The sequence below is a fragment of the Pogona vitticeps genome, chromosome 5 (assembly GCF_051106095.1).
Source record: "Pogona vitticeps strain Pit_001003342236 chromosome 5, PviZW2.1, whole genome shotgun sequence".
In the NCBI taxonomy this organism is placed as follows: Eukaryota; Metazoa; Chordata; class Lepidosauria; order Squamata; family Agamidae; genus Pogona; species Pogona vitticeps.
This window is the reverse complement of record NC_135787.1, coordinates 174,036,340-174,060,040: the sequence shown is the minus strand read 5'-3', so window position 1 is coordinate 174,060,040 and position 23,701 is coordinate 174,036,340. Positions and strand designations below refer to the sequence as shown.

General features: G+C 41.4%; 1 protein-coding gene across 1 annotated transcript in view; it reads right to left on the bottom strand.

Moving 5' to 3' along the window:
• Positions 1-23,534, bottom strand: part of LOC110082704 (uncharacterized) — a 48,796-nt gene extending 25,262 nt beyond the window's left edge. Inside the window, exons 1-12 of the mRNA XM_078376248.1 lie at positions 20,581-23,534; positions 18,897-18,982; positions 17,836-17,950; positions 16,555-16,729; positions 15,929-16,040; positions 13,550-13,656; positions 12,008-12,134; positions 9,205-9,325; positions 8,816-8,901; positions 6,337-6,467; positions 5,413-5,472; positions 3,196-3,262 (exon numbers count right to left, since the gene is read on the bottom strand). Of these exons, the coding sequence (XP_078232374.1) occupies positions 3,196-3,262; positions 5,413-5,472; positions 6,337-6,467; positions 8,816-8,901; positions 9,205-9,325; positions 12,008-12,134; positions 13,550-13,656; positions 15,929-16,040; positions 16,555-16,729; positions 17,836-17,950; positions 18,897-18,981 (1,186 nt within the window). The 5' untranslated portion in view covers position 18,982; positions 20,581-23,534. The remainder of the gene's footprint in view (positions 1-3,195; positions 3,263-5,412; positions 5,473-6,336; positions 6,468-8,815; positions 8,902-9,204; positions 9,326-12,007; positions 12,135-13,549; positions 13,657-15,928; positions 16,041-16,554; positions 16,730-17,835; positions 17,951-18,896; positions 18,983-20,580) is intronic.
• Between the last annotated feature and the right edge of the window lie 167 nt (positions 23,535-23,701).

Here is a 23,701-nt window from a genome sequence, read left to right as displayed (position 1 = left end):
GAAAACATCAAATGCATAATCATTCAATCTTTCATATCAAGTATATAAACATCTAATCTATTCATGTTCCAATAAAGGTTCATCTTTCTTCTTCTTTTTCTTCTTCTTCTTTTGACTATTTTGTCTATGTATTAACCTCTTTAGCTTTCAATTTATATGTGTAATACAGCTTAAATCTATGTTATTCCCACAGCATCAGAACACCAAGGCCAATTGTGAAATATACCCCCTCTTTCACCCTCCTTTTTTCTTGAGAATACGCTCGACAGACCCAAAATAATATAAATTCTGCTCTCCCCTCCCCTTTCCTCCCTGTGCTTGTTTTGTTTCTGCGACTCTTTTTTCTTCCATATTTTAAAAGGGGGAACAATATCATTCAAAGTTTGCTTTTCAACCTCAGTTTTCCTATCTGCTATTGCTACATCGCTTACTGGGTGGACCTCCATCCCTTGTATATTATCTGATATCTTCATCAATACAGCTGGTTCTGAGATCTCTTTTTGGTGTAATTTAACCTCCGCTACCTTCCCTCCCCTAGAGCCTCCAATCACGTCTTCCATCTGGTCAATATAATAATTTACCTGCATGAATTTTTGCAACAGTGACATCTGAAAAGAGGTTTTCCAGTCTAGCCACCGATCTGTAATTTTCTCAGGGGGAGGTTCCATTTTCTGTTTCCACTATTTTCACTTAAAATTCCCTCTCCCCTTTACCCAAATACACATCCAATATTTCTAATATTTCACCTTGCAACTATACAATATTAGCAATAAGATAGCAGGTACATTCAAGTAAGAGATGGAATCTAAAACATGAATCTCTCAAGTGTCTTTGTAGTCCAGTCCTTTTCCACGTCGCTGATAACTTTCAGACCGGTTGCTTCTTCTTTTCCCTTCTTTTCTCTTCTCCAAGTTTGTTTTAAACTTCACCCGGCAAGACTCTATTATTAGAATGTCATTTGTCAAGATCCCAGTTCAGTTCAAACCACATGGCCCCCAGTTCACAGCTCACAGTCCGTTCTTCTCTCTTTTACTTCCAAAGGCTTCCTTCTCCTCCCCCAAAAAGGGAGGTCCAGCAATCAGGATCCCGGCAAATATATTATCCACGGAAACCAGAGTCCCACACAGTCTAAAAATATATATCCAAAGAGGAAAAGGATCCAAAGTGAACAGCTTGCAACAGAATTTATTCTTTCAAAGCCTGTCAGTTGATTCTTCAAGAGTTATTTTTCCTCCTTTAATGGAGACACGAGCTATTTCTGCCTGGCTGTTCCTTTAGAAATGACTCGACCTTCAGCTTGAGTAAAAGCTGGTATGCTAGGAATGCCGCTCCTTATCTCATTTGGTCATAAATTTGCACACAATCGCTTGTTCTTCATTTAATGAGGTTTTTCATAGAACAAGGGCTTCCACTTACTTTGATGTATACTTTCGCCGTGCTTCTGTTTTCTTATTCTCGGCGAGCGGAGCTGTCTTTGGCTAGTTGCCAAAAATGGCAGCCGTCTCCGGTCTGTGCTGATGTGAATTTCCAGAAAAAAGAAAAATCGAGTTGCTGCCCAATCTTCTAACTTCTGTGGCTCACCAACTGCTGCAGAAGGGTCTCTCCTGACTCTTCCTTGCTCCCCCCCCGTTTCTGGGAGGGTTCCAGACCGAAGTGGTTCTAGCTTTTCCCGGGAGCTATTCCCAAGAGCTGCTAGCTTCACCAAGACGAAGCTCCTCCTCCCTGCTGTCGGATTTTTTGATGTCAACGCAGAGAACCTCCACTTTCTAGCAATCTTTCTATTCCAAGTAGCAAACTGCCTTATAACAGTGATCAACCTATTTGATCATCTAGCCTTGGATGCTTTAAAAGGAGAGTTTAGAAAAGCCATGGACCATGCTGATGGCAGGGGGGGGGGAAGAGACTGGGAATTGTAATCCAAAAATGAATTTCCCCGTGCTTCGAGTCTGCTGTTCTAAATCTGGCTGTGGCTCTTCAGAAACTCAGGCAAAGAATCCTTCCCATTATTTGTTTGAAAGTGTTGCATTTAATCTGAAGATGCCAAGAATTGAGCTTATATGGGAAGGCAAGTCCTCTTGCCACTCTGCAGATTCTACCAGATTTCCTCAACCAGGATGGCCAGTGGGGGCTTTGATCTCCTGCCACTTGCTCTCCAACCCAAGAACTTCACTTAAAATTGGTGAAGGCCCTCGTCACCCACTTACTCAGATTTAAAAGGTCTGTTGCAGGTTTTAAAAGGACCAATTTCAAGGCTAATTTATAAAGGAGAAATACAGTCAGCAACAGAACTCAGCAAAAGGCTGTCTTATCTTGCTCGCAGTTCTTCAGAGTTTTGCAATGGAAGATAGAGACAAATAGAGAGATAATATACTGTATAGAGAAAAGTGAGGAGACAAGAGTTTGAGAAAAAGCTAAGCTTTGAGTTCTTTTACAGTACTCATATTCATGAATTATGAATTTTCAGTGCACTTGGGATCCGTTTTGAACTTGTACTTTAATATTGGACTACTATAAAGCTTCCAGTCCAAACATATCCAGGGATCCATCAGCTCCTCCAAACTCCACAGTATCTTTTCTCATCAGTTTTATCAATACAATACAAACAAACAAACCTCAATAATCCTGGAAATCATTTCCACAAATACAAATTCTTAAATACAAACCTCAAAAGGGTTTTATTATCAATTACTATCCTGAAAATACAGACTGATGTTGACACAATCAACAAACAGATCCACTTTCTACCTCTCACTGGAACCTACACAAAATGTCCTGTTAATTACAAAAGACCCAGGAGAGACTTCGTGGATCTGGTTTTGTTTTCATTGCTTACAAGAAGATACAATAAATCATGTTGGGTTGGCGATGCAAAATTCTACTTTTTTGTTACTCAGACATTCTTTTAGTGGTTTCAGTGTGACATACTTGTTTGGCTGGTGCTCTGACTACCTGGAACTGCAACTTTAACTCCATGAGTTCAGTTCCATCATTGAAAACCAATTCTCTCTCCGAGAAGTTATTTAGAGGCATCCCAGTACCTTAATACTAACAGCACGTTCACCCTGCCTTCCGAGCCACTATTTCATATCTGTTTCCATTTGGTGATTATCACAATTCTAATAATAAAGAAAAGAGAGCCTGCAAATGTGATGTTAGCCTGACCTTGTTTGAGATAATAAAATTAGAATTAATTACCTGCTAGGTTTCTCCCCACACCGCCAAATGATTGTCTCACCGTTGATAAATTTGTCTGCCCTCCATACTGTAAGTGGAAAGAGTGGAATGAAGCAAAAATGAGATGTGTCATCATCTTGATACCGTATATTTAGGATGTGTTCTGTATCTACTCAATTTAATTCAATCCAACTTATTTCCATGGGCACCAACATAAGGTTGCTGTTTTTTAAAGTAAGAAGTTAAAAGTGAGAACAGAATCAAAACATTTGTCCAGGTCACACTTTCTAGGTATTGGGGAAAATGTATTTATACTAGTGGAATACAGTGGGGTTGGTAATGAACTTCCGTCTACTGAAAGAAGTAAATACTCCAGGAATTGGAGGTTAGAAACAGAAGCTAACAGAGGGTCAGGGGAAATGTGAAGTTTTTGTTTGTTTGTTGCTGCTTCTTACAATGTTTTTCCTCCAGGCATGCGATTCCTTCCAAATTATAGTGTCTGAGAAATCATACATGGAAAGGAAGCCCAACAACAAAATGCCAAAAAAAGAAAAAGCAAACTAATTTCTTGAATTAGACTGAAGCAAATTTGTATTAGAACAAACTACAAGTAGACAAGTTTGATGGGGGTGTGAGCTTGGAAAACACAAATAAAATAAAATAAAATAAAAGGTTGCAAGTGGAGAAGGAAATCCTAAGCAAACATGCTGCCACTTTGGGGTTGTTTTTGTTTGTTTGTTTGTTTGGGGACATTAGGAGGGCAAAAATGTCACTCCTTGAAGACCCATGGGAGCGGAAATAGCAATATTTTTGTCCCCATTTTAAAACTTTTTTTGTCTTCATGGGCATCAGGTAGCCTCTGCAGTGGCAGGGGACTTGCAAAGATGTCCCTCGCAGCATCTGGAGCTCATAGATTATTGTTTGCTCACCTCAAAAAAATAAGCGTCTTCTCCTTTAAGCACATACTAAGGTACTCTCAGCGCACATATAGATGGATCTGGAAGCATAGTATGAGTCGGCTTTTCTATTGTACAGGGAATTCTACTTTCCCCTTCCTTTGCTTCTAAATTACACAAGATAAGTCATTGCATCAAGTGCATAGAGTATCTCTTTCTGTCCTCCTCTTATTTCTTCTTATTGCTGTAGCACCATGGTTCCCAACCCTGGGTAACCTACGTGTTCTTGAACTGCAACTCCCAGAAGCCTTCTCCACCAGGTGTGCCGGCCAGGGTTTCTGAGGGTTGCAGTCCAAGAACACATAAGCTACCCAACGTTGGGAATCACCGTTCGAGCAAGATGCACACAGTTCTCATTTAAAACAATTTACAGGGGTCATCTGCTCAAACCTATGTTTGTTCTGGGCATAATTCTAAAAATATTCCCGAGAAAGAGGAGAGGTGGTTTGTGACTGGCACACGTGTCAACACAATCAGTGTAAAGAATTTAGTGCTGAGGGCTTTGCAACTGACAGTCAAGTCACTTAGCGCTGAGCCCATTAAACTACCCCAAATCTCCTGGCTGTTCCCTCAGCTTGAGCCAGAAGAAAGTTATAGCTGTACCCCAAATGGAGCTGCAGCACTTCTACTAAGAGCTCAGATTTCTATAGTAATATCTGCCCTTCTGAGTGCCCGGTTCTCTTGACCCCTAAGTTACTTTGGACTATAGCTCCCAGAATCCCGCAATCTTTAGGTCCAAACGAAACAACCCTCTTCCTAGTTCAATGGTTAAGCGGCTTACCTCCAGCCTTCCATCCAGCAAGTTTTGATGCAACACGCCTGTGATGGGAACTGTGTTTCCCTTTTGATAACACTGGACTACTTCAATCCCATCATGATGTAACCACTGGCTACACTGGTTGTGGTTAGAACTGATGCAACTTTCCCCACCCTTGTCAGAGACCAGCTAGAGTAAGGATAACATGGCCTACATATCACTAGATGCTTTTAAAGAAATATGGAATTTATTTCTGGAACATACATTTCAGAAAGGGAGAGGGTATACACCGAGTGAAGAACCAATGAGTTTCTGGACAGAAATGGGGCAGGATGAACTGTAAGGAAAACTAAAAAGTGAACTTAGCCCCAAAGGTGATGATGGCACGGGTGGAATAAAGTATTGATAAGAAATGTAATTTAGTGTTAGTGGAATTAACGTTATGCAATGTAGAAGTGTTTCCCTTTATATAGTTTTTAATATAATTTTAATTTTATTTTTTTAAAAATCACTAGATGCTATTACCTCTATTGCTGCATTTTTTGCCTTGGCTATGATGTCAACATTGATGCCACCAATGACCACCTGAAAGTAAAACAGAAAATAGTGTAACGAGACAACATGGAACTCCTTTTACTCCCCCCAGCCTTTTCTATTGAACATTAAGTCAACAAAGTGTTTGCTCCAGGTTGCTGAATAACAGGGTTGCAGAGCACGTGGCTACTCCGTATCTCCCACGGGGCTTGGAAAAGTTCTTTTTATAGAATAAAATACCTATCATAACCCAGCTAGTACGGACAGCAGCCATGTTGGCTTGGTGGACTTTGGGAGGTATAGTTTCTGAAAAAGTAACTTTTCCCAACAGAGTGGGCCAGACAATTTGTACTTTACAGTTGCCCATAAGCCGTATCTTTACCCCACTGGTCCAGAAAGGCTTAAGCCCCAGAAAATGGCCATATGTGGAGTCTGAAGGTCTCAAGAAATACAAGGAAAGATTTAATAGAAGAGATCAAATTGACTTGGTGTGTCTGAGAGGCCCTTTGGTTGAACGACACTGGACCTTCTTCACAAATAAGTTACTATCCTGAAGTGCTTAGCCAAGATATACCAGTTCTATCAATCTTCTTGACTGACACAACATTGACAGTGGTTTTCAAACAAGCATAAATATGAAGAAATAGATGCTGCATTTGTACGCACAGTTTGTGCACATCTTCTTGTTTTCCTGATACGGAGACAGCAGCCATTTAAGGAAAATGTTAAATAGCAAGTGGCTGTTAGAGGTGCCAAAGAATAGCTGAACAGATCAGCCTTGGAACCGATTCCCCATGGATACCACAGTCCTCCTGTAAATAGGTTTGCTTGAGATGTGATGTGGTTTCTGTCTTGAAACCACCCAATTAGAGGCAAGGAGAACACCAAAGGACTTGAACAGCACAAAGCACTCACCAGTCTGGGTGCGGGAGGTCTAATTTCATTCCGAAGGGAGCCATCTCTCCCTTCCTGGGCTCTCTGGATCCTATTCAAGGCCACAGCTATGCGACTGCCCACTCTGGCATTGTTCTTGATCAAGGCAATGTCTGATGGAAGTTTTTGAAAGGAAAGGAAAATACAGTACAATATCCCAGAACCCGACTGAGAGTGCACAGAAGAAAGTAAGGCAAAGCTATCCTCGACTCCAGCAGTGGGGAAAGTGTGGCTGGTGGACCACGTAGGGCCCCTAAATTGTTTTCAGGAAACATTTGCATTAAACTTAAAAATATCATCACTAAAAATAAGCAATAATTTGCAAGTCAATGGTAGAATTTTTTTTCAATTGAAGGTAGGACTGTTTTCTTTTCATCTGTTTAGAAATAACTTTGTGTTTCTTAAAGTAACTTTCAGAGTGTTCATTTTCCTTTACCCAGTTGAACTACATTTTTGGAAATCTCATTTCCTCCCACATGGTTCATCAGCTTCCACAGAGACAGTTTTTTTTAAATTCTTGTTACATGACTCTAGTTTAGGACTGGTTGGCCATCATAGAACCACAGAGCTGTGATTCACTGTTGCTGCGAGAATCAGAATGTGCACTCAGTATCGTCTTATTGAAATGAGTACAATGATCTGAATAATAATTTATAGATAAAGGAAGTAAATTAATGAATGTTTTTTTATTAAACAAATTCTACTGGAGGAATGGAATTGATTTCCACAGAATGAATAATATTTTATTAAATAATGTTTTTAAAATTATATATGAGCAAATATTTTATTTACATTTGCTCATATACAATTTTAAAAACATTATTTAATAAAATGTTATTCATTCTGTGAAAATCAAATCCATTCCTCCAGCAGAATTTGTTTAATAAAAACAAAAATTGTGTGTCTATGTATATGGGTGAATTTTCATACCTGGAAAAAGATATACAATTTATTAAATGAAAAATAGTTTTACATTCTGTATAACAGCTGAAGTATTGAAAAAGAGAAAAAATAGCTACATAGCCATTTTGGCTTTCTAGTTTTGTTGTGCCCTACTGAAAGCCCAACTCCAAAGCAGTTAGAGAATACGAAAAATGGCCCTTGGCCTTGCTGAAGTTTTCTGCCCCTGCTCTAAACTAAGACAAGGCACGTACAAAATGAAAATTCATCCCTCCAAAAAATAAGTCAAAAGGCATGGAAATTCTGCCTAAGGCATATGTCAATTCTATATATGGATACAAGTACAAATTTGCAAAGAATTACTATAATTTAAATAGAGGTACAGTTCATCTCACCACAGTGCAGGAAAATCAAATAACCTATATACATGCTGCCCAGCCTGCTCTCCAGGCACTAACTGTTGACAGCCAAGAGTGAAGATCCTGCTCTCCCTTCTTGCATTCTTTAATCTTTAACTGTACCTGTGGCCTTGTAAGTAACCAGATGCCTCTGGACAGAGAACCGTCCCCTTTAAAGCAGGACAGGAGATTACTTTGATAGTGTGTTAAAATGGCTGCACAAAATTTGTTATCCTTCCTTTATTACCATACTTTCAAACCTGGAGAACACCTTGCTAGATGATCTGAGATCCAGAACCATGGGGGAAAAAAACAAATATGGGTTTTCAGCAACCAAATGCAAATTTCTAGCCACTGTCCCATGCTGGCTCCTAAAGACTCCATTGTCAAGCTCCCAATCCAGATAGCTCCTGAGCCAAACCAAGGAATGAATGCCAGAGTTTTCTGGTTCTAACCAAGGGTGTGTCCATACTGGCTCATATATATAATATATAGCACACTGATTGCACATTTTGATAGGGAAAAAAAGGTTGTGTCTGCATGTGTTTCCACTTAGATTGAGCCATCAATCCCCTTGAAGAGCTATTGCACACCTTTTTAGCCCAGCAGTAGGGCATGCATTCTTTTTGGCATGCTCACTGTTTAGCCAGGAGATAGCAGTCTTAACTTCCAGCTGCCAGACTCTGAGGGAGAGTGAGAGAGAAAGTGGGAAGGGAATGATGGAAGGGAAGCAGGGAGGGGGGAGGAAGAAAACGGAATGGCACCAACAGGAGGAGAGAGGAGTGATGAAAAACCAATAATTTCACTTCCCCTGAACCTCCTCAGACTATCAGGGAAAGTGCTCAGTTGACAGCAGATAAAGCTACAAGGGGCCATTTGCTGTTTGGATGGGAGTAATATGTTAAACAACACCTTGCTCTTCCCCCTGACCTCAACAGACCTTTTGTAGCCTGACCTACCTCACACCAACACTGGCCAATCTGGACAGGTCCCATGAAGAATCTGGCTCACCCCATATGGTAGATGCACGGCCTCTCCTGGAAAGAGAGCCAGATCTTTGTAGTTCGGCAAACAAGAAGCTCAGGATTCTTTTCAGTTCCAGGTTGGAACTGGCTCTTTGGGAAAGGAATGGCCTTACGCAGAGTATTTCTAAGAAAGGATACTGGCTTTCAGTGACTCCCCACTAGATAACTCATTCACCCTTTGCAGCAAAAAGGGTGTTAGCTCTTTTCCTGTGATCCCCCTTTCCCTGAAAAAGTAAGAGCAAGAGGAGATGACAACCGATAATCGAGTCACATAGGTTTATTTAAATAACACATAATCATGCCTGCTATCCTATCTTGTGGCCGCGGGCATATCTACACTACAAACTAATAGTATCTTAAAAGAAAATTCTCAGTGTCTTTGAAAGAAAAATGCCACTATCAAAGTATGATCTGGAGTATCTGAACAATCAGAAGTATCTGAACAGACAATCTGCTCCAGAAGCATATAAACACATAGTATAAATTCATTTACTAGAAAAGCAAAGAGAGACTTAAGTGATTCTTACAGAGCTTCACTCAAAGCCTGTTTTATTGCTTCTTCAATAAGTTGCCAGGAAGCAGCTTGATCTTTAGGACATGGCACTGCAATCAACACTCCACTGCCCAACTGCAGCATTAATGACTTGGCTGAGAAAACACAGAAGAACATAAATTGAGAGACACCGTAGTAGATCAAGTCAAAGGGCTATCTAGTCTAACGTTCTGATTGCCCAGTAGCCAATCTGCTGCTTAGTGGGTGCTCACCAACTGGACTTGAGTGTGGCATGCAACCTCTGACCACATTCTCTAGCGATATGCAGAGGTGGATTGCTTCCGACATTATATACTGTATATCGCAATCCTGACAAAAGATCCTTGCTACCTCATCTTGTTGCTAAATACAATTGTGGTGTTCGCCCAGGTCATGAATATTCATATGATATCTGCATAGGCCAATGGGAGTGCTGGAGTGGTGGAGTCACGAGGTATAAGAGACTCAGCAGCAGGAGGAAGAGTTTAGATAGGGTTCTAGAGAGAGGGTTTTGAGATTAAGAATTAGAGAGTTGAGAGAGTTTTGGAGTTTGGGCAGGAGAATGGTGGTTGAAGGTAGACAAAGAAGAATGTTTGTTTAAGAGTTAACAACATTGCTTATTCTGTCAACATCAGTATCAACAAACAATTTCTATTTGGTTCTTTTAAAATGACATATGGCCTGGACATCTATCATTAATAATAGGTATTGTTGATGAAATCAACTGGTGGCAGCTGAGGGGCACGTCGCGTGAGCTCTTTGGTTGGTGAACAATTGGGGGCCACGTGGAATCGTGACAACAATCAATAGCAAAAAAAGAACTAGTTAGTACATCCACTAGAGATGGGGGTATTCGTATACGAATATCCCCGCACAGGTGGAAATAACGGATTAGCCACTCTGCAACCTAGTGGAGAGGCTTGTCATCCTGCCTCCTGCCAGGAGTGGGCAATCGATTGCAGACAACGGCGCGATAGGAAGGCTCTGTGGAGCCGGCAGCAGCAGCAAAATCGAGAGTGGACAGTCTGGCCCCATGGGGCTGGACCCCCGTTATTTCCACCTGTGTGGGGACATTCATATATGAATACCCCCACCTCTAACATCCACCAAAGCTGTAGACAACAGACTATAATCCCAGGATGTAAAAACAGTAGTGCACTTTATCCCAAAACAAAAGCTTGAGTGCATTCCAACTTGGTCTTTTCAACCTTCTTCAAGGATGTGAATATTGCACTTTTGTTAGCTATGTTTTAGAAAAATATTTTGTTTATTAGGTCTGAGTCCAGCTCCTCCTGAAAGAGTAAACAGAAAAGTGCAATATTCACGCTCTTGAAGGAGGTTAAAAAGAAAAAGCAGAAATGCACCAAGATTTGGTTTAGAATAAAGTACACACTTCAGTTTTTACCTCCAGAGACTGTAGTCTCTCCTTGCCTGTAGCTAAATTTAGTCATGCAAGAACAATCTGCTGGGTTCTGTATTTTTTTAAAAGGGGGGAAAGTAATTGTTCATTCTTTATATGTTAACCATTGTTGCACAAAACAGAGTCAATTTCTAATCACTTCATACATTCTTATTTTATCACTTCGATCACTTAATTTCAGCAGCCTAATTCAGGAGGAATGCCAGCATTTGTATTGCTGCTGTTGTCCAGAGGCTGGGAGTGAGAACCCATTGCTGATCTGTTGTCTGATATTTATTCAAGTGGCAAAACAGGTGATAATATTCTGTTGGGACTATGGAATTTCAGGTTGCACAAAGTCATTTGCAAGTTTCATTGGTAGCCTCATGAAAAAATTTCCCAGCATGCTGAAAAACAGCAGGCCACAGAGGTGGCCAGGCCGACTCCTTTACTTTCTATAAACAAGAGGTTCTTTATTGGCAAGGAAACATTCAACATGCTATCATGCACCAGGAATCTGAAATGATACAACCAAAGAAAATACATCCCTCAATATATGAAATACAAATACTGAAATAACACACAGTGTCCACATAATGACCCAACCCAAACAAGAAGCAGAAACTGGGCTGTGAATGAAACCACAGCAAAATCGAATCGGTCCGGTTTGGCTTGCCCATGTAATCTCAGCCATAGAAGGCAACAGGAAAAGAGTAAGAACAAATATGAAACAGATTAGTAAATAAAGGAAGCCACAGTCTTTAGTCTGCAAGACCTGAACAAGGCTGCTAGTGACAGGACATTCGGGGGCGGGGGCATTAATTCATAGGGTCACGTGGTGAGATAGACTGTAACAACAACATGTGCGTTAATGCAAAGGTAAATGCTATTGCAAAGGTAAGTGCTATTACTGGGACGTGGTGGTGCTGCAGGTTAAAGCACAGAAGCCTCTGTGCTGCAAGGTCAGAAGACCAGCAGTCGTAAGATCGAATCCAGGTGACAGAGTGAGCTCCCATTGCTTGTCCCAGCTCCTGCCAACCTAGCAGTTCGAAAGCATGTAAAAATGTGAGTAGATAAATAGGTACCACCACGGTGGGAAGGCAACGGCGTTCTGTGTCTAGTCGTGCTGGCCACGTGACCACAGAAACAGTCTTCGGACAAACGCTGGCCCTATGGCTTGGAAACGGGGATGAGCACCGTGCCCTAGAATTGGACACGACTGGACTAAATATCAAGGAGAACCTTTACCTAAGTGCTGTTGACTTCAACAAGCTTCAGATTATGAGTTATGCATGCAAAGGACTTTCAGCTTTTGGCAGGGAAACTGAGAAGGCCACCAGCTTAAACTCCACTCCAACTTCTCTCACAGAAGCAGTGCCTTGTCCCACCAACAGCTCACCAATCATCTGTGCAGCTTCGTCCTCATTTTGAACCTGATGAGGTGCCTGGAAGCCACTCTGATGGGAAAAGAAGGCTGGAAACTCTCTGGATTCTCCAAAGGTAGCCACACAGACCCCTTGAGTTTCCTACAGAGGCAAAACGGGAAAGGACAAAGGAAAACAGGCAACACTGAGATACAAGTGAGACAGCAAGCCATCTTGCCTTGATGACATTACTCTTGTCTCCTTGTACAGAGCGTATGAAACTGCAAAACTGTAAACTTAACCACCGCCCAGAAGATGGGTGATGCTAGGCTGATATCAGGAGGTTAATACTAGGATTTAATCCCAGGGCTTTCTGCACCCACAGCAAACTCTGTATCACTGTGCTACAATCCCTTCTCTGGCCTATCATACTAAATATGGGTTGGTTTGATCCCATGCTCTGCCACACCCAAATGGTCAAATATATTCCCAGACCATTTGACTTGACTTAAAGTCCACCTTACTTGGCTAAAACTTTGCAGAAACTGCATTACAGGAGATGGCTCATCCAGATCCAAGAGCAGTAAAGGCTTCCAGAGTGAGCCAAGCAGGATCGACATGGAGCAGCTAATCTAAGGATGGATCCCATGTTTTCTCTCCACCCCAGATGAGTATATTTTCTGGTGTGTTTTGCTTTAAGCCAGTGGTTCTTAACCTTGGGTTACTCAGGTGTTTTTGGACTGCAACTCCCAGAAGCCTTCACCACCAGCTGTGCTGGCTGGGGTTTCTGGGAGTTGCAGTTCAAAAACACCTGAGTAACCCAAGGTTAAGAACCACTGCTTTAAACTATAGATATTATCTCAGTACCTCACTCCTTCAACACAGCTATCTTCCAACTGAGTGCTCCAATAGGAGTATCAGAAACTGCCTTTTCCTGAATCAGTCCATCTATCAAATCCAATACTGGCAACACATGCTGCCAATGACTTTACAACATTTCAGGAAGGATTCTCTCCTAGCCCTAACTGCAGATACAAGAGACTGAACCTACAACCTCCAATATGCAAAGCACGTGCTCTGTCACTGGGCCACAGCCTTTCCTCCCAGTGATTCTTCCCCATGGGCTATATTGTCCTGAGCTGATGGGAGCTGTAGTCCAAAACATCTGAAGGGAACAGTGTGGAGGAAGGTTGCTCTGTAACATGCACAGAGCAACTCTCTCTGTGGCAAGTGTGTTGGGAGAGTTTCCTTGTATGGGGCCAAGACTGTCACAGGTTGACCATAGCAGTGGTTTTTTGCTCTCCTTTTGTATTGTGTCTGCATTGATTTCCAAGAAATAAATCAGTAATCTTCTTTGGAAAGAGAGGAATAGGAAATTATGATCACTGTTCTACCACCAGTGACAAGTACAGGAAAGGGATAGGGACGCCATAGGAATGAATGATAACCCTAATATAAATGGAAGGTACATTATTATTGATGAATATATGCCCTACTTTTTGTTTGGATTCCACAACATATTGCAAATTAAAAACTCCAGCAGCAAGAGCCTCCACTACCATTTCCTTTGCAGTTACCAAATATTCCAGCGTCCTGCCAATATCAAGTATAGACTTGACACCCGCAGAAATCACAGCCACTGGAGTCCGGCCTAACTCTGTCAGATCTGCACTCACATCCAAAGCTGGAAAAAAGAGAAGACAATACAGTATCAAAATGTTGTAGAACGGTCCCTTCACCAAATCCCAAACCCTCAAAGTAGGCCACCAGGGCAGGGGTGGGAGAGAAATCAAGATTTGATATTAACAGCATATAAAACCATAAAGTTGTAGAGCTGGAAGAGGTCACTGCATCCTCCCCTCTAGCAAAGCAGGAAATCTACAGCTAAAGCATTCCTGCAAGATTACCACCCCTAGCCTAGGTTTCAGTGAAGGGAAAGTCCACCACCTTCTGAGGTAGCCAATCCTTTATCAGCTGGCTTCAACTGTCAGGAAGTTCTTCTTAATGTTCAGTTAAAATCTTCTCTCTTTTTTTGTCTCACACTGAACCAGAACACTTGACAACACTAGAATTTGGAAACATTACTCTTTTTATTTTTATTTTGATGATGATGATGATGATGACGACGATGATGATGGGTGATACTTTCTGGAGCTACCTCCTCTCAGCATGGTCAAAGACTACGCTGACTGGAGAAATCTGGAAGTCACAGTCCCAAAAAAACAGTTCGGTTTTCCATTGTCTGGAGCCAAACCAGGCACTAATATGTCAATGTGTAAAAGCATATGTTCTTGGATTTAATTTCAAACTAACAGCTAAGGGAGGAAGAGGTGGAGATTAGAATGGTGAGATACAAAGGGAGGGGAGGTTAATCAATTCACTATCACTATAGCCCTGGTACAAATTTGTGCCCCAAAAGCTATTTTTCCTTGAAAGGAAAATGCCATCACTGTAATGTATTCCAGGACAAATGACAACCAGCAGCACATTGGTAAGAAGCTATTTTCTGAGCTGGACCTAACCTTCAGGTAGGAAGATGAAGCAACCTGCCTCCAGGATGCACCATGAGGAGATTAAATGAATTTGGAAATTGACAGCCATGGACCAAAATATATGTTTCATATACTTTGTCATTAGAAGAGGGCATTCCTTAGTTCTCAAACCGTCTGGATGTGTGAGGAGCTGCTTCTGCCATCTCACACACTTCACAAATCAGTTTACTTTGCTACATGGTGGCATAAACATGGGCTTCAGTTATAAGTCAGACTTGAGGAGGATGCAACATCTAATAATATCATACTAGTAGCTTACAAGAGCCTCGTGGCGCAGTGGTTAAACTGCTGTACTGCAGCCAAAACTGTGCTCACGACCTGGGGTTCAAGCCCAGGTAGCCGGCTCAAAGTTGAATCAGCCTTCTATCCTTCCAAGGTCAGTAAAATGAGTACCCAGCTCACTGGGAGGGGGCAATGTGTAGCCTGCACAATTAACTTGCAAACTGCCCAGAGAGTGCTTGAAGTGCTAGGTGGCCGTATATAAGCAGCACATTTTGCTTTTATAGTTTGTCTCTAAGTGGTGCAGCAAAATATATCAAAAGCACTGGTCCTAGTGTGTTGGGAAAAGGCAGCAAAATATTTTGGGACACATCCCAATTTTCACCAGCAGGTCAATGTGGGACATACAGTATGTATATACATACAGTGTATATATACGAATATTCTTTGATGAATTGACCTGTTTTTGCTTTAAATGGCTACAAAACTGGATCCCAACCACCTAGAAACACCAAACATGTAGGGAAACTTCCTCAGACACTTTTCTACAACTCCTTAAAGTTTGGTGAACATTGGATCATGGACCCCTGAGTTATATACTCACAATATAACTCAGGGGTTATATTATACCCCCAATATAATTGAGGAATATAACCCCAGGAAAGCTTTTCCCCCAGGTACGTAGAGAGTCCAGAATCACAACCTCGGGGCAGTCACACTCTGTCAACCTGATCTACCTCACAAAGCTGTTGTGAAGCAAGAGAAGAAGAAAGCCATGTAAGCCATCTTGAGCTCACTGGAGGAAAGCCAAGTAGAGACAAATAGTGACAAATAAATACTTGAAAGAAAAGTTTCCCCATCTCTACTTTTCCACTGTGATCCTGAAAGTCAAGTCAAGTAATACATCCACAATTTTGATTGCTCCCCTACACATCCTATGCAAATGGTATCAGCACGTAGATGCTAATTTTGCGTGAGTTGTTCTGCTAGACATGGAGAGAGGGAAATGTGTTAAAATATGGAGGACAAATACATGTCATGCCACTAGTGCTAGTGAATCTCCAAGTGACAACATGGGAGATGGCTGGGGCCTACTCAGGGAGATATATTTTTGGGGAAAAAAATAATAGGACAGACTCCAGGAATTAAGTTCTTAATTGAGAATTAATATGATGCTTTTCTTACTCTTCTCTCCTCCACGGTGGACCCCTCCAATTCCTCCTGTCACAAACACGGGGATCTTTGCTTTGTGTGCCAGAAACATGGTGCCTGCCACCGTAGTACCACCAGATAAGCCCTGTCATGGAAGAGCCAGTCACAATCCAGATTGCATTTGACTCAGAGAAACAATCTACAAAGGTGCTTAAGGGGTTTCTCTTCTCCTCTTTCCGTCCCTGCTTTCTCCTTAGACCAAGCTGGAGATTTGAATTAAAAAAAATAAATAAATAATTTTTAAATTTTTAAATTGTCCAAAGAGATGATTTTTTTAAAAAAAAATATTGATTGTGATTTAAACCGAATCCATCCTGCCCCAGACTAGACCAAACAACAGGGCAATCCCCTGTCGCGTTGCACCCTGTAACTGCTGTGTGAGAAGCTGTATGGAGAAGTATATCATTTACATTAGGTTGAAAGTTATTTCTTTGATAGCCCCTATGTTTCATTGGAAACTAAGCCTCCAGAACTTTCCTTGAACTTCCCAGCATTCAGGGGCATAAAGCAGCTTTTTGTTTCTAATTGGGAGCAAAGAGATGCCCTGTACCCAGCCTGGACTGAGGCCAACAAGCACAACAGAGAGTTCGGTCGTATACCTGGCTGAGCACGTAGGGCAGATCTCTCCGAGACACCTTCACAACATTTTTGCTCTTTGCCAGAAACTCAAGTTCCTCATCCTGGAGCCCAACACGGATGCATCCATTTACGACACCAATTGTTGCTGGCACAGATCCATTGGTTCGTACAATTTCTTCCACCTCTCTGGCCATGCTGGCACAATTCAGCACAAAGGAATACAAGCGAAGGGGAGAAGTGGAACAATTAATTTGGCAGGAAAACCGAGAATGATGCTTCCTCACCTAGCCCCACAGAGCAACCCCGTTCACTTTTCATTTTTCCCCTGAAGCAGTTCCTTGATAAATCCTTACATACAACTAATCTTTTATTAGTTTTCATGGTAGTAAAAGATTCCCACCAGACACATATAACTCTTGTGGCCACATTGTTAGTGTACAAGTTTCTATGAAATCAAGGAAGTGAAGGGTTAGCTTTCCAATGAAATCAGCATGACAGAATCACTTACTATATTCTGTTTCTGATATGCAGCTGTTCGCCTCCTGGAAAACTAAGTTTTTGTATGCCCTGGCTAGAATTCCACTGCTAGGACAGTCAATAATCCCCAAAGTAACTTTTCAAAGTTTTAAAGGGGGAATGGAGCAAAAATGTAGGGGAAGAGGAATGGTTGGAATCTACTTAAGCATCTACTTCTGGCTTTTCTCAATGAACAAGTTTTTGAGGCAAAGTTGCTGAAGATGGTTATCATCAAGAAAGAATGAGAAGAACTTTGCCCATGGATATGGAGTGGACCTGCCTTTAGACAACATCCAGTATCTTTCCTAGTAAATGCACAAATAGGTTCAGCTCAAAGTGCTAATTTACATAGGCATATCTTTTGGTGTAGCTTTCTTACTGAGATCATACCCAGACAGATTTCAAGTTAGGAAACCATAGATTAGAATAATCCCTCTAGTTCTGCATGAGAGTTTTATACTAGAAAGGACTCCTACAGAGTGAAACGACATCAAATGATACACAGGATTAGGTGAATTGGCCTCTAGTCAAGGGGTGGGCAAATCTGACCAGCCCGGGAGGGGGGGTGCTAATTTGTACCCCAAGAAACTGCCCTGGGCTGCATTTGGGCTCTAAATGGAAGCCTCTCTTGTTTTATATTGGCTTGTGGTGTCTCTGGGATGACTGGAAAAAGAGAGAAAAAATTCCTGCAGGGACTATGTGAGACCCATGGCTGGGACTTTGGCCACCCCTGTTGTAGTTAACCATAAACTTGCCAATGTGGCTGTCTCAGAAAAGCTGCCAACCTCAGATTCCGGGGGTAGGGCATGCCGTGAGTGATGATTGTGCTCTCCAAGGCAACAACAGGTCTCCCACCATCCACAGCTTCCTTCACACATGGATGAACCATGAAGTTGCCACCTGGAATAAAACCATGAAGAATTGTTTGTACCAAGGGAAACCAAGAATATTTCAAACCCTTATTCTCATAACATTTCTTTAAAACCTACTGTCCATATATTCTCTGTATGTACTATCCCGGCTTTCATCAATGCTGCAGTTGCCAATTCAGTAGCAACTCATGTTGCAGAGTTTGAATTTCTGATAAACTTTTCTTTTTGTTACACAGTAGAAGTACAGCTCCAGCTTCCCCTGAGTTCACTCCTTTCTCAATTACTGGCACTTAAAATCTCCATAACTCACCTGAGACCTTTGTCAGAGAAAAAAATTAAAAAGTTTCTTTACTTACAGTTGCTTGAAATTGCAGACTTGTGTATACTCCTCTTTTTTTGCTACGCACATATTAGCAACCAACTGAACAAATCAACGGCAAAAACAACTGCCACAAACTGATAAAAGAGGGGGATGGGACACTCAAAAGAGAGGCGAGACTCATTGAATTCAAAAGCTAAAAGGAATACTGCAATTGGTTAGTGCGAGATAAACAATGGCGCTCGTCCAGAAAAGTTCCTCCCAGTCACTCAAATTACAGACAGCATGCAAGGTTGTAAATAAAACTCCACCAATCCGTTCCCTCAGATTCCAGAGCCAAAACATGAAACCAGAAGTAGTGCAGATGATGTCACAGAGGTAAAGTAGGCAAGTCGCAGATAGGAAGCAAGCCCAAGACAATTACAAACACTGTGTACTGTGCCAGGGGTCCTAAGCATTAACTGGGAATGGGCGGAGATGAATCACCAGGTTTAAAAGACACCTCACAGACAAAACCCAAAACTACTTTCTGCTCTAAAGACCCCTGCTTTGAGATTTTTACCCTGTCTAGAGACCCTTAAGCCAGTGCCCTGAGACTCTCTCTTACTATTGTTGTTAACAAGAATACAGAACATTCTTTTTAGGCAATACTCACTGTGCAAAGATCTTCTCACACGGGCAATATGGTGAGCCATGGCTACGGTGCAGACTCTGATAAAAAAAGTAGGCTTCCCAGTCATTCTGTGCACAGCAGACCATGAACAATAAAAAGAAGATGATCAGAAAGGAGCAAACTCTGCATTCATTCCCAAATGTCTTTGCTAACTTTGGATTGCAAGCTGAAATTTATGTTTCTACGTTATGTATTTATTGCCAGTCCCAGAGTCCTTTGTGCATGGGCACAAGGGAGGCATATCGGATGGAAAGACAAAGCAAAGGCCGTAATAGGGACATTGATCCCATGGAGAGTTATAACTACAGCAGCTGATAACAAGCTCCAAATATTTGAGTAAATGTTTTACTTTGCAAGTGTCCTACAGATCTTCCTGATCACCTTCCTGCCAATTGTTTAGTGCAAGAGCAGGGAGAGCTTTACGTATGGTTTCAGAAAAGTGTATTGAACACCTAAGAGAAATGTATGCAGTTACACTAACGGTGTAACTTTTAGATACATATTGGTGTAAATTGAAAAATCTCTGTAGACTCAGTACACAAGCAGCACTTGTTGCATAGCAAGTCGTGCAACTTGTCAAAGGAACATAATGCGTATAGAGATTTCTTAATTTATGGCAATTCAGTCTAAAAGTCATGCTGTCTGCATAATTGAGCAACAAGATTTATGCTATTAAGCAAAACTTCCAAATAAATTATCTCTAGCTACAGGGACACAGCCTTTTCTATATGTATATGGCAGAAACGTAAATTTTGGAAAACTAACATTTTAAAAAAATTGCTGATGTTCTGCAATAGAGCAGAAATAGTTAACAGTGCCATCCTGCTAACTTCTGCAAACAAATGGGCTGAATGATTTAAATAGCATTTATTTCCAGGTTAGAGAGATAATTGTAACCTTACATATCAAGTTATTTAGTCTGTCAAGGGTGAGTTTGTCTGAGCAATTGAGTTGGGGAAAATAATTCAAGATTTTGTTATGAAAAAGACTAGAAAAGCCAAATTAGTTTATTTGTGAAATATTTGTACCTGTATTTGTCTATCAGATGCTGTGATGTGGAACTTTTGGGAACTATTCTGACTAGCTTTGGGTCCTTCACCTGGTTGGGCAGAGGCTACCTACCATCTGCTGCTATGCCTCTGGGAGCAAAATGACTGCGTATTCTATCTGTTTAAAGAAGTGGCTTGTAAGCCATCAAATGTCACACTGAACGACGTTTGTTAATCTTCAAAGTGCCATATTACTTCTGTTTTGTTTTTGTCTATGCAGAATTTGAAACAGATTAACACGGCTACTCCTCTAAAGCCTTTTAAAGGACTGCCCAACCAAAAGTGCAGAGAATTTATTGGAAATACATGCACACCAGAATAAAAATAATAATTAGACAACCATCCACTCAAATGTAAAATACAAAAATGCAGCAAAGTAGACCTCAATCAAATGTAGCATAGTTTTGCTTCAAGTTATTTTATACCATGTCCACACTTGGTTTCAGTATTAAACGAAATTCACTGCTACAAGTTTTTAATCTTACCAGCCACTTCAGTAAGCCCTGTGTTCTTATAAGAAATGTCACAGTTCCATACCAACCTGTTCATTTATCAAGTATTTAAGTAGCATTTGCCTTCTGCAGCAGAAGAAGGTGGCAATATGGCCAGTTCCTTACCTCTGTGCCTGTTATTTTTGACCATATGCTAGCTGAACGTTTCATGTGACCAGCACTTGGAAGAAGCCAGGCGTGGTGGGAATCGGCAACAGAATGATTTCGGCTCCAGCTGTCCTGCATTCCAGCCACCGACTTGCTAAGCAAATCCATTTATCATTAACAGAACAAAGCAGCTGCCACTCTGTAACCACTGCCTGGGTGAAAAAGGAGGCTCATATGTCAACTTTGAGAAAACATCTGTGATTTCTTTGGCTTTTAATGCTTTTCCATTCAAACTTTCGAAATAATTTATTCTGAGAAGTCAAGGTAACTTGTATGTCGTTTTTTAGGAATACAGAAAGATAACAATTGTGGTGCAAAACATCCAGTGCTGTAGAAAAATTATGGTTGGCCAATTTACAATTTTAAAAATCAGAGACAAACCTAATGAAAGGAGAAATGTTTCATATTAGTAGGAGTGGCCTTTTAGGCCAGATGGGCAGGGTATAAATCAAATCAAATCAAATCAATCAATAAATAAAAGCTGCAGTTTCTCAATCTTCCAAACCTAACAGCTGTGATTTCCAGCTATTAAAATAAGACCCATACCAATCCTTTGTTGAATCTGAGCCATTATGCAATGTTTTTGAACACTTCCAACTTGTCATCAGAAACATGAGAGCACAGTGAAAGATCAAATGGTCTGTTGGAGGGAAGGAATTTCAGGGGTCAGGGGAAAGTATAGACCAAATGGTGAGAACTTGGCAATGTTATTTCTTGGTACTACAACTCTCACAAGCTTCCAGCAACATGGCTACTAATGAATGATGGAAATGAGTGTTTATGTATGAATGAATGTTTGTGTACAAATGGACTAAATGTATTTATGTGAGTAAATTTAAAGGTGAACGCGGACAACAGAAACAGAATATATTGCACACATATTCACATCTGCAAATGCTTATAGGTATTTTTTTTCAACTCCATATTTTCAGTTTTCCTTTTACCTCTACACATTTCGAAATGTTACATGATGTGTATACAGTGGGGTCTTGACTTAAGAACTGCTTGAGTTAAGAACATTTTGACTTAAGAACCACTCTCATAGGAAAATATTGACTTGACTTACATACTTAGATTTGAGTTAAGAACTGAAAAAACCCACATGGGAGGCAGAGAAAGTGCAAAATGCGAACTTTCAGTTAACTGTTGGCCAGTGAAAAGGGTGCCTGTCTGCTTCCTCACTCCTCCCAGCGTTTAGAGAGTGGATTGGGAGACAGTCTTCAGACTGCCTGGTACTGTACTGCCTGGACTGTATTTTCCCTGCCTTCCCTGAACCTTTCTTGACCTAAGAAAAAAAGAAACAAAATATCCCCCTCTAGTGGTCGAAGGCGGAATAGCAGCTTCCCATTAGTTTCTATGGACGGAAAAGAGCAGATACGGATCAAATGATTTTCAATGCATTCCTATAGGAAATGCAGATTTGACCTGAGAACTTTTTGACTTGAGAACCGCCTTCCAATACGGATTAAGTTCTCAAGTCAAGACCCCACTGTATACACACAGTGGATAGAGTAACTGACTAGGATTCTGGAGAAGAGAGTTTGAATCCCCACTTGACCATGGAAACTCACTAAGGGCGTGGAACTGATAAAGTCACTCCTTAAATATTTCACATACTTTGAAAGCCCTATTTAGGGGCACTATAAGTCACTTGACATCATAGAACACACATTATATTATATTAATTACTTTTATTTAGCTCATTTATATCTAGTCTTTCTCTTAACAGGGATCCATTGCAGTTTACACAATGATTTAAAAAATGAAAGTAGAAAAAATAGAGTAAGTTAGAATATCAAAATGCTATTAAATGAAACTGTTAAAAGACCTTTAGACTAAAATAATTTTTAAACATTTGCAACATCTCACAGCACGTCGGAACAAGAGAATGCAACATGAAGTTTCCTGAGATACAATAACCCCTTCCTTTATCCCTTAGTCCCCAGTTGATAACAGTTTTAACCAGGGTAGGGCCTTCAAACACCTGCTAGAATAGAGCAGGAAGTACTGTCAGCTCTCAGTGCTGTTCATGGCTTTCTGCACAGGTTACAAACTCTCTGACCACTTTGAGGCAGAAATCAAAATGCCTCCCCACAACATCCTGCCACTGTGGCATTTGCCACAACAGAGAGAGAACATGTCTGCTTTTAGAGAAAGATAAGAGGACACCATGGCACACCATCCATCCTTTGCTCTACCAGACAATGATATTCCATGTCCAAGAAAGAGAAGATGATTGTTGTGGCACCAGTGGCACCGGGGGCAGGGGGGGGGGAGGGTATCCTAATCCTCAAGAAAGGGGAGACGGCTCAGGATCTAACTGGTGAGAGGCAATACTGGCCTTGGGCATCACAACTGTTCTTTCCACAAAGGAATTTAAGTGGAAGTCTCCTGAAATCCTTGAATTAGAATTTACTAGGAATTTTGACTCTGTTTGGGAATGAAGGAGGACAACAGGATCCCCTCCCACTAACAGTGTTAATTAGCAGAAGAAATCTCACGGCTGCTTTAAATGATTGCTTTGTTTATTTTGTTGCGTTCAAGCTTTATGTACACAGCGTTCCCACCCCAGCCTCCATATACTTGTGCGTAACTTGGACACGTATCGCTCAACTGAAAAGGAAACGTCAGGCAAAGCAGACTGCAAGCCCACATATGCTGACGACCAATAACTCTAGCAATTATTCTTTCCATCGCCTCGTGAGTCTTGTTCTGGTTACACAAACGGCGACCAGGCATTTCCCGCCAGGTGTGAATATCACCTGCGCCCCACCCCCCCAAACTTCAGGTCGGTTTAAGAACTCGAGGCAGACACGAACTGCCGTAAATTACCGAACCACTTCGTCTCTGCCCACTCTCTCCCCCCCCCCCCGAACCCGAGCACTACGATGACCTTTTCCCAGGTGCTTTTAATCCCTTCAGCTCCCGCCCCTCTCAACGTCACAACCCCGCACTCCTCCTTCCCTGCCCGTCCCACTCGTGGGCGTGGCTTAGAGAACGGCTGCGCCAATTAGGACGCACGTTCCTGACGTGAGCCTTTCCCTGAGTGGCCGCCTGCCTCCGCCGTCGGGCTTGTTGT